This window comes from Sorex fumeus, unplaced genomic scaffold (assembly GCF_029834395.1).
Source record: "Sorex fumeus unplaced genomic scaffold, SorFum_2.1 ptg000009l, whole genome shotgun sequence".
In the NCBI taxonomy this organism is placed as follows: domain Eukaryota; kingdom Metazoa; phylum Chordata; class Mammalia; order Eulipotyphla; family Soricidae; genus Sorex; species Sorex fumeus.
In genome coordinates, this window is record NW_026606066.1 from 31,481,712 (window position 1) to 31,493,318 (window position 11,607).

The 11,607-nt window shown below is 40.4% G+C and overlaps 1 protein-coding gene across 14 annotated transcripts in view; it reads left to right on the forward strand.

The window, feature by feature from the left end:
- Positions 1–11,307, forward strand: part of OSBPL6 (oxysterol binding protein like 6) — a 241,267-nt gene extending 229,960 nt beyond the window's left edge. For all 14 annotated transcript variants that reach the window (XM_056110115.1, XM_056110113.1, XM_056110116.1 and 11 more), the window contains 6 exons: positions 709–787; positions 3,124–3,268; positions 5,773–5,917; positions 7,572–7,698; positions 9,333–9,455; positions 10,608–11,307. In XM_056110115.1, the coding sequence (XP_055966090.1) occupies positions 709–787; positions 3,124–3,268; positions 5,773–5,917; positions 7,572–7,698; positions 9,333–9,455; positions 10,608–10,716 (728 nt within the window). In that variant the 3' untranslated portion in view covers positions 10,717–11,307. The remainder of the gene's footprint in view (positions 1–708; positions 788–3,123; positions 3,269–5,772; positions 5,918–7,571; positions 7,699–9,332; positions 9,456–10,607) is intronic.
- Positions 11,308–11,607: the final 300 nt, after the last annotated feature.

Below are 11,607 nucleotides of genomic sequence, written 5' to 3' on the forward strand. Positions count from 1 at the left end.
TTCAGGCCATATGCCCAGCAGGGGATGGTGCTCAGCAGACCATTGGTGCCAGGGGTTAAACCCAGGGCTCCCACATGCCAGTCATGCACTCCAGTCCTTTGAGCATCTTTCCTGTCCCTCTGGGCCATAGTTAACAATGAGTATAGGGACATGTTCATTAAGTGAATCCCACTGTCTCATAACTCTTACCTAACTATATAGGTATGGGTTAAATATCTTAAATATCTAATTCTTAAATAAGAATGTGTATAAACATGTGATATTGCCATAGCAGCAATTATGTTTACTATACATCTCATTTTTAAATTCTAGTGTGCCATTTGCAGTACTTTAATTAAACATAGAGGAGGGTTTATCTGATTTCAGAATACAGTGTAGGTGTGGCTAAGAACATTACACAGATATATTGTTTTCCCTAGTGCTAATTGAAAACAAACATGGAACATATATGAAGGTGAAGCTTAGTATGTGTTAAATTTTATATATGTGTGTATATATATATATACACACACACATATATATGTCCTTGAAACACCTTGGGGTATCCTTAGACAGCAACTTCTTGGGTTAAATCAACAATGTAGAACCTAGTAAGGTTATAAAAATTCTTTGTAAAATGGGAAGTGTAATACCAATGCTGCATGATGGTCATGGAATTAGTGGTTGGCATCAGAGTATCTATGTCATGCCCTCTGCCTGTGTTCTTAGATATCAGATGGAAAAACAAGTTCTGGGGCAAGTCGATGGAAATCCTGCCAGTGGGCACATTGAACGTCGTGCTTCCAAGGTAAGTGGCTCTCCTCTTCTTTTGGATCTTACCAGCGTTTCCAAGTCAGAACTGGCTACTTGAAACTTGAGAATGTGCCAAGGGTGTGGCCAACACATCTGTTCACTTCACCCAAAGTAAAGACTAGATCCTGCTTCTTGGTGAAAATAATGGCTTCAGGATCAAAACTTCTTCCTGGTTTCTTCCTAACAGGTGCTCTCTGTCCCAGGCTCTGATCTCCTTGCCACTTTATTTAAAAGATGTTTAAGCCACTTATTTTCTCTTTTATTTTTACAGTTTGCTTTCGAATTGTTAGATCCAAGGGCTATTTTGAATGTATAAGATATTTTTCGAAAGAAAAGTTATGGTATGCTTTTTTGGTTGTTTCCTAGAGAATCTCTCCTACAAATCTTTTCGAATTCATTGCAGTTTACATTGAGGCAAAAGATTTCATTGAAGTTTTATTTCTTTCTTGGTTTGGCTGATTGTGTTTTATTTTTGTATATTCAAACAACAGAATTTGGTGTTGGTTGGAAATGGAAGAAGGTGAGAACGCAGAGGGATTCCCAGGCCTACACAGTATAATTTCATGATTCACAAACTTGTTTTTTCCAGGCCTCTATGCCAATATCATACCAGTTCATTGTTTCAGAGACTTAGAAATATTTGTTTTGAAATAACTTTATTTGAAAATACATATCTAACATGAAAAGTGATTTGAAGCCCTGTCATCTCATTTCTTATTCGAAATTCTGTAACTTTCTTTTCCATCTGTGCTTATCAGTCTTATCCCAGTGATTTTTTTCATGTCTTTGGCTTTACTTATAGTAGGAAATGATCTAGTCAGTGGAGTCTCTCTTACAGGTACACCATATCATGCTTCTTTCCTCCCTTGATTCTTTCCACTCTGGCCCCGAATCTTCAAGTCTGGTTCAATCCAGAATCACTGCTTTGTCTTGAAGATCCTTCCAGCCCAGTCCCGCTATCCCTTTCCAGCCTTGCCTCCAACACAGCCATTCACTAGAGCACCTTGCTATTCACTAGAGCACTCATCACGTTCTCTTCTGGTCTCTTTACTTTGTTGATGTTTTCCCACAGTCTGTAGTGCCTTCCTAGACATTCTTCAGGTCTAGACCCAACTCCACCTTTTCTAGAAAGTTATCTTGATATCCACATTCCCTGGCTACATTCCTGAGGATCTAAAGCCTGAGGATCCCTTCTATGTTTTCATGATACGTCCCCAATAGGTTCTAGGTACAGATCTAGGGCCAGAATAATAGTACAATTGGAGGGACATGTGCCTTGCACACAGCCAACCTAGGCTTGATTCCCAACACTCCATATGGTCCCCTGAATGACTTCTTAGCATAAACGCAGGAGTAAGCTCTGAGCACCGCTGGTGTGATCCCAAATCAAAAGCAACTAAAAAAAAAAAAAGTACGGGTCTTCCTTTATTTCTGGTGGGATGAGGACCTGATAAAACTATTGTAAACTGAAAACTTTGTAAATATGAAAATGTATTAAAAGACCAAAGAGATAGTACAGGGGTTAAACCATTTGCATTGCAGTGCAGCTGACCCCAGTTCAATCCTCGGCACCTCATATGCCAACCAACGGTCTCCCCCTACCCCTCCACTCACCTGCCAAGCACCACCAGGAGTTCCTAAGCACAGAGCCAGGAATAAGCCCTGAGCACTGCCAGGTGTGACCCCAAACCCACCAAAATAAAGAATGCATCAGGGCCCAGCCTTTCCTGCTTCAGACGTGCTCAGAACACTTGCTGTAGTGCTGGGCAAAATCATCTAACACAAAACCTATTTTGTAATAATGTATTGAATTAATATCTCATACAAGTTCTTTATTACTTTTCTAAAGGGAAAAAAATAGTATAGAATATTGGTTGTTTACCCTCATAAGCAGGTGACTGGTTAGCAGTCTTGCCAGCCTTACTGCCTATCAGCCTGGAGAAAGTATCAGAATTTGAAATATAGTTTCTACTGAATGATGACTTTTGCATCATTGCTAGTCAGCCACCAGGAATCAGGAATTGTTTATATTTTCTGAATGTCCCTCTCGCCCTCCAGGAAAGCAGGAAGCAAGATATCTATTCTGGCTCAGCTTGAGAGTTTTAACATCCTGCTCACAAAAAGCTCTAAATGTTCCTTAAATCAGTGAATCATGGCATAATTAGTCTTGACTACAAACTTGACTTGAAACTCTCACAAAATAAATGAGAGGAAAATTGGGCTGGGGTGGGGGTATGGAGAGGAAGCTTTTGTCAATAGTTGTTCTCATTGGTAGAAGCATTAATATCTGTGACTGTCCTTGTTTTCAATCGGTGCTGTCTTCTTCACTAGGTATGGAGATTGCTATGTGTGGAATAAGGTCACCACATGCATACACAACATTCTCAGTGGAAGGAGATGGATAGAACATTACGGAGAAATAACCATTAGAAATACCAAAAGCAGTGTTTGCATTTGCAAACTCACATTTATCAAGGTAAATAATATTTTAAATCAGCAAAAAAAATAGTATATAATACTTCTCAGGGAAGAAGGAAAGCAGTTACAACCTTAAACAGCAGCAAAGTCTGTAATCCTTAAGGATATTTTTGCTAAGTGGAAACATTTAAAAAATGTGCCTGTCAGGGCCAAGCAAGAAGGGAACAGGGTACATTGGTAGTGGGAAATGTGCACAGGTGAAAGGATGGGTGTTGGAGTTGTTGAAACTCAATCACGAACAACTGTGTAACTGTGTGTCTTATGGTGATTCAGTTTTTTAAAATCCTATTTTTAAAAATGTGCCTGTCAGAGGGACAGGCTGGGTTGGAGGGGGCGTGGGACCTAGGGACCCTGGTGGAGGGAAAAAGACTCTGGTGGCAAGACTGGTGCTGGAACACAGTATGACTAAAACACAACTATGAATTGCTTTGTAAATCATGCTGTCTTAATGACAAAAAAAAAGAAGGTAGAACCAGCTGATGGAGTTATTCAAGGCATGTAGACTTCTGAATGTGTAGGGGCATCTCAAAATGTATTATATATACATATATATTTTCCTTTTGTAGCATTTTCTTTTTGAGTTAGCCAATCAGTTCATTCAGTAAAAATTCAGACAAATGTCTTGTCTATAACAATTCTTCTGGGATATATTTCTACTTATCTTCCTGCTTGGTTACAGTTTATTTAGGTGATCTTATTTTAGAGAACTCAGTATAGTTCAGCTGTCATTTTTTTGAAGGTGCATGCAGATGGTCAGTGTCTGTCACTTCTCATTGATCCAGCTCTGCCGCTGTTATATCCAAATAGATTCAACAAAAATTGTCACTGTTTGTCACAAGACAAACTGTTTAGGATAGAAATGCCTGCAGACCTCCAGCACCCCTCTCTCTGGTCTGAAGAAGCTACACGTTGACCCCACATTTCGTAGTAGTGCTGCAGGATTCATGCTAGGACAGAAACGCCCCCCACCCCCTTTATCCACTCCTGATCTCATTCCCATGTAGTTAAATCTGAAAACTCAGAATTTTCTTTTAGTCAAACCCTGTTGAGGACGGGGACCTGAGTGTGGCTTAGCTGCAGTGCACTTGTCTCACATGTGGGAACCCCTGACCCCCATTACCCGCATCTCAAAACCAAAAAGTAAACAACCGCTACAACAGAAGACTCATCTTGAGCCCTATTGAAAGGTGATGCTAGTTTTGACTATTTAATTTCATTTTAGGCTTTTTTCCCCCCTTTTTTTGTTTTTCCTTGTCTTTTTATTGATTCGTTCGTTAACTCAGAACAGAAAAGCCATGATCATTATTTGTTCTAACTGGGCTAGAGCAGTCCACAAGTGCATTTAGTTTGTTACATTTGAAACCTGCCTTTAACATTTACCGAGCTCAGGGCAGGAGTACAAATGGAAGGCCCTATGCTAGGTGTGCAAATATTTAAAAAGTATAAATCAAGCCTGCAGGCAATCAAAGCATGTTTTATTCTTGCACTTTGACAAATCTGTCAGAACCTCCTTGGCTCTGTGGTGAGCAGAGAACTCGGGACTAGAAATCTGGTGATGCAAAGAAACCAGCCCTGACCCAGGGCCCACTCACTTTGTCTCCTTTCCAACTCTCCCGCACTGTGAGGCCTCACACCCCCATGGGGGTGGGGGTACGAGGCAGCTTGAACATCCAAGTGGCCTCCTCTCCCTTCCTGGCCCCTTGACTGCACCTCATAGAGTATAGCAGCCTGCTTTGGGTTGGAAGTCACTGCAAAGGCCAAGACATACTGTGGCATCAACTGGGCAGTAGTGCCCCCTGGGGGTTGCTGGAAGATGAAGGATAGCATTAGGTGCAGTTTAGGGGAGCTTCTGGTTTAAGATTTCCAGGAGAGGGGAGGCTGGATGCTTTTTTTTTTTTTTTTGGTTATTTTTTTTGTTTTCGTTTTTATTTTTTTTCTGAAAAGGTAGCAGTGGGCCAGATAACTTAGGGACCCTCTGGCTTAGACTCCCTTAGACAGGTAATTTGATAGCCCCATTTACTTGAGGATTGACATGAAATCTACAGACATAGCACCTCTTGCGAGGAGCATGACTGGAAGATATTAAGACCTTGGATTTAGCCACATTTAATAACGTGAAATTTTTTTCCCCACGAGCTACTTCTACGGTGCTACCAGTAAAATTCATTGCAATCCACAAGCAGAAGCAGATGTTGAGATGGGGGATCTAAGGGAATATTTGTACTGGGTTATTAACATAGAATACTGGGTTATTGACACAGAAACAGTGTCTCTTCTGTATTAGTCTCCCATGCTCTGAAACATGGCATAGAGATCACTCTTGTATTCCAAGTGAAACCAGCTAGCACTTAGCAAGTCATTACTCCACAGACACATTCTGAGATGTTTCCTGAAAATGACAGGAATAGCCAAGGTAAGAAATGATTTCATGAGACAGTGACAGGGATTGGTGTTGTGAGAGAGACTGGTTCATTTATTTTACATGAAATCTGCTTCTTCCAGGTTAATTACTGGAACTCTAATGTGAATGAAGTGCAGGGGGTTGTGATAGATCAGGAGGGGAAGGCGGTGCACCGGCTGTTCGGGAAGTGGCATGAGGGACTCTACTGTGGCGTGGCCCCTTCTGCAAAGTGCGTGTGGAGACCAGGTGAGTGTCCCTGAGGCAGGCACCATAGGTGACAGAAGGCAAAGGGAATGCCAGGTGATCCTGTACAGATCAGCATGTTCTTTAGTTGTGAGACTGGGAATGTAAAAACATAAGGCACTTAGAGTTCTAGAAGTTAAGAGTTGCAGAAGCCTCACTATTTGATTGTGTGTATGTGTGTGTATCTGTGTATACATACACACACACACATACACACACATATATATGCATATATATATATATGTATGAACTAAAAGGCTGGACAATAATACAGCTGGTAGGGCACTTGCCCTGCTTGCTACTGACTTGAGTTTGATACTTTGCACCCCCAGAACCCTGGCAGGAGTGATCCCTGAGTCCAGAGTCCTGAGCACAGCAGGTGTGGAAAAAAACAAAACCAAAAAACCCTGAAATTTTAGTCCTGCACTCTAACATGTGGTCACAGATAGGGCTTCCATTAAAATTACTCTAAATATAACCTTCACAGTTCAAGATAAGTCTGTCACATATTTTAGGTCATTGAACTGTACCAGCTCAAATTCTCACCCATTCATCCTCTCTTAATAAAGCAAAGGGAAGCCAGCACATTTCAATGATCCAGAAATTCAGAAACTTAGACTAAGTGCTCTTCTTTGAGCCTCAAAAAGTGGCAGTATGAAGACAGTTAATGAAACAAGCAAGAAAGTTTTGGCAGTACATGAGCATGTAATTGATTATCAAGTGTAAATGGAAGAACAAGTCTCCACATGACATTTATTTTCATTGGAGTTTTGTTAGCTAATCCTTAACGTTAAAATTAATTGTTCATTTTCTAAGAGAACTCAGTGCCTGCTCAAATATCTTGCTAGTAGAATGGTAATTTCACTCATTCATCAGTTATTGACTATTTACTGACAGTACAGACTCTGTTTTAGGAGTTCAGAATATAATAATGAACAAAGCATACAAAGCTCATCCTTTCCATTTTATTAAAAGGTACCAGTATGGGCTGGAGAGACAGTATAGTGGGTAAGGCACTTTCCTTGCAGATGGCTGATCCAGATTCAATCTATGGCATCATATATAGTACCCTGAACCCCAAAAGGAGTGATACTTCAGCTTAGAGCCAGGAGTAAACTTTGAGCACTGCCAGTTGTGGCTCAAAAAACAGGTACCAGCAAAGATTAGTTCTGCACTTTCTCATTTTTAAGAGGAAATAAATTGTGTTTTAGGGGGAAAAAATTGCAGGAATCAAATCCAGGGCATGTGAGGCAAATGTGTCTGCCACTGAATCATGTTTTGGCTGCTCTGGTGAAGCCTTACTGTTTGTACTTAAACACCTTTGTGTTTATTTACCCTCTGGACAATTTAATAGGAAAACTGAAATAGGATAAGGTATAATTTAGCCAGTTAGTGAAGACAAATACATGTACAAAGTTTTATTTTAAAGTCTGGATTTTATTAAATATATAAATCAGTCACTTTTACTCATCAACATAATAAAGATACCACCTAACAAGAAGCTATCAGATCTCTTAAAAAATCATAATCTGATGCATATGACTACAGATTTAGTGTTGGAGCAGATTCTAAATCAGCAGCATGTGATTTAAATCTGCTTCTTCCAGTCCCAAGGGCCTCTCGTCCCTCTCACAGTGGTTCACTGGCTTCATTCCAGGTTCCATGCCAACCAACTATGAGCTCTACTATGGCTTCACCAGGTTTGCTATTGAACTCAATGAGTTGGATCCTGTACTCAAAGACCTCCTTCCACCGACAGATGCCCGATTCCGACCAGATCAGAGGTGAGCATGGCAGTGGCATTTAAGGTGGACCTTGAGTGGTATGGCTTTGTGTGTTCCATTGAGATATATTTTCACCACCATCATTTATTTTGTAGCAAATCATTCATTCATCCCTATGTAATTCAGTAGTATTTGAGACTAATACTGTAAGTAAAGCAGTACTCAAAAGATGATCATAACAGAAGATTAATTCTGCACAGATAACACAGATGATTTTGATAAAAAGTTTCTGCTCTGTACAGCCTCCCAAAATTTACCAAATGACTGAAAATTTATGAATTCTTTTTAAACTGAATAGAGAAACACTCCTCAGTGGTTTGGTTTTTTATTTTTTTTCTGTTTTTTTAATATCAAATTACTGTGAGATACAGTTATTAAATTGCTCATGACTGGGTTTCAGTCATACAATGTTTCATATACAATATACAATGTTATATCCCACAAATGAGTCAATCATTTTATGTCTGTACCTCTCCTTCTGACTAATTTTACTCAGCATGATATTCTTCATCTACATCCATTTTTCATGACTTCATTTTCTTTTATTGCTGGCTGCATAGTAGTCCACTGTGAAGATGTACAGTAGTTTCTTTATCTGGTCATAGGTTCTCTGGCACTCAGTTTGTTTCCAGATCTGGTTATTGTGAATAGTGCTGCAATTAACATAGGAGTGCAGATGGTGTTTCTGCTGTGTGTGTTTGCACCCCCAGGGGATATTCCCAAAAGTGTTATTGCTAGATTGTATGGAAGCTCAATTTCCAGTTTTTTTTTTTTTTTAAGGAATGCCCATACTATTTTCAGAAAAGACTGGATCAATCAAACATTCCAACAACAGTAAATGAGAGTCTCTTTCTCCCCACATCTGCACCAGCACTGGTTGTTCTTGTTCTTTTTGATGTGTGCCAGTCTCTGTGGCATGAGATGATATCTCACTGTTAATTTCCTGTGTCATGTGTATCCCATTGTAATATTTTAATCTCATTTTGAAATTGGGATATTTTCCAAGCACCTTAAGGTTTGGGTTTTTTTTTTCTTTCTCAATTCAGCTTCAGTACTCCCTTTTCTAATTTTTATTTACTAATTACTTTCTTTCTGTGGCCCTTTGTAACGTTTCCCAACTTTATTTCTCTTTTTTTTTTTAAATCACTTTTACTATCTCCAGTTAAACAGGAAAATACCTTCCCTCTCAATCTATCGGAAAGTAAGTAGAGAACAGCCGATATCATCCTCCATGCTGTGGTCTACAACAAGTGCACTTTTGTAATCCAGGTATAGAGCACAGACTGGAGTATCAGTACTGTCCTCACCTGGACTCTCTGTCATTCTGTAAAGACTCAGTCTGTAGAATCCAAGACAGAACAGAAGAATCTTCAAGGCTATCCTACACCTCCTTTCACTCTTGCCATTTTGTTCTTTTACATGACACTTCCATTCACGTATATAGAAAGTATGTTATTTCCTAGACAGGCCAAGGCAGCCTGGGACGAGGGGGCAGAGTGGGGGGAGGGGATGAGAACCCTCATTGTTCACTGGATTATCTTCACAGCAACCAATATGACATTTTATGTAAATGAGATTTTCTTTTTATATAAAAATTGGGTACTGTGTTGAAAGATGAACTGCTTTCTGCTTAGATTTTTGGAAGAAGGAAATTTAGAAGCTGCAGCAGCAGAAAAACAAAGAGTAGAGGAACTGCAGAGATCTCGAAGGCGATACATGGAAGAGAACAACCTTGAACATATACCAAAATTTTTTAAGTAAGTCCATAGTGTCTCATCCCTAGTTCATGTGCCACAAGGAATTGCTACCAACAGTGCAAAAGTCCAAGTTAAAAGAAAATGAGGGCGAGTTTCGTGTATGTTGAGCTTAAAGGGAGAAAGTGCCGCTGATTTGGTTGACTTTGGGCAATTAAACTGTTGGATCAGAATATGCACTTGTAGGAAATGTGTAATCAAGTAGGCTGGAGAAAGAGTACAGAGATTAAGGTGTTTGCCTTTTGCATGTGGCCAGTCCTGGCTTCATCCCTGATACTACATAAGGTCCTTGGAGCTCTACCAGGAGTGATCCCTGAGCACAGAACCAGGAGTATGGCCTGAGCACTGTACAGGAGTGGCCCAAAACAAACATACAAAATGTATAACCATGAATATCGATTCTCCTTGATAGTCCCTTTTCTTTGGGGGATAGTATAAAAGACTGGGGTTCCCAGAATGCTCTTTGTCCTTCAGCAACCCCTTTTAGAATGGCGGGAACTTGTCTCTGTTCCCTCCCTCAGAGACCAGGTGGGACCTCCTGATGTAGGCTCATCCTGGCTTCATTAGTATTTGTTTTTTCGATCACATGGAGCTTCTGTCTGTTGCTTCTCTGTGATATGATCATGGCTTATGGCTAGAGGACTATTCATGGGATTATACGGACATCACACAAATTAATCTGTAGTTTCTAAATCCCTTTGCTGCCTTCCAGAGCCAGATGGACAAAACAGCTCAGAATAGACTAGCTGCCTTTACAAAAAAGGAAGCCTGGCCCTTTTGATCAGAAAAGGAATTTTTGCCAGGGACATGCAAAAGCTCTTAGAGTTCCCAAGGCTGTATCCATGTAAGACGTGTCTTGTGTGTCTGAGCCTGAAGCTCTGAGTTATAGTACTTGTCTGTGCTTTGCCTGGGACTCATCACTTTCCTGCCTTCATCCCTGCTCCCCCTAACTTCCTCATTTCCATTTGGCACACCTAAAAATGAGCCTGTGTCTACTTAAAAAAAAAATCGGTGTGGTCTTGAAGCAACAGATAGAACAGGAATTGGCATGCAGAGTCTTGTTTATGCCCACACAGCTCATGGACAGGGCAGAGGCCACTTGGTAGGTCACCTGCATGTAATTGGTGGCTAATGTTGAATTTTATATTTTCACAGAAAAGTGATTGATGCCAATCAGAGAGAAGCCTGGGTTTCTAACGACACCTACTGGGAACTGCGAAAGGACCCTGGGTTTAGCAAAGTAGACAGCCCAGTTCTTTGGTAAACTGGGAATGTAAAGCTAGCCAACATATCATGCTCTGAATGAATAAATAACTATGCACAATTATGTTTCTTAGAGCTCCGCGTGGTTTCTGGGTTGACTGAAAACCAACCATTTGCTTTTCTATTCATCTTTATAATGGACCCTCAGAAGTGCATTAGACAAGACCCCTGACCACTTTTGGATCCTTTCTGTTTTGCTGCAACCATATTCCTTAAACAACATCCACACCCTCCTCAAAAAGCTGAATACAAGTAGCAGAAGATAAAACCCAAAGTTTGAAGAGTTTGTAAAGAAAAAAAAAACATATTGTAACTGGTGCTTACAGCTGATGCAGAGAGTTGAAAGCAACATGACATAGAAACCATGAGTTGGTCCTGTTTCCGGACGGCATCACCCCTGAACCATAGGAGCTCCTGGGCCATGGCTGCCAACCTGCTCAGACTTCGAGTGTCTGTTTGATGTGGTGTACTTGTGCCGGCCTTGTCAAAACAGCGTGATGCTTCTCAGAACCTGTTCCATCTGTATGCCATTGTTCATGCCTTAAGAAATGCAAAGATGTACAATAAATCATTTTCTCAATGTGTGCGCATAGGTTTATGTGAAAGACAGTTCTTTGAATCATGGCATGATTCACTTTCTGGAATCCAAGCAATTATGAGACTGATTTTGGTGGATGAAAAAAGTAAACCACTGGAGCTTAACCTGGTGGGTTTCCATAGAATATCTGAAGGATAAGAAGGAAAAGGTATGCTGCTAAGTAGATCTCTGTATTCACGTTGCTCATTAAGTTCCATTCCTGCATCTAAGTAATAAATCTTCCTCTTCTACTTACCCTCACAATCCACCTGATATTTGGCAAAATCTGTATTTGATTTGAACACTTGGCACCAG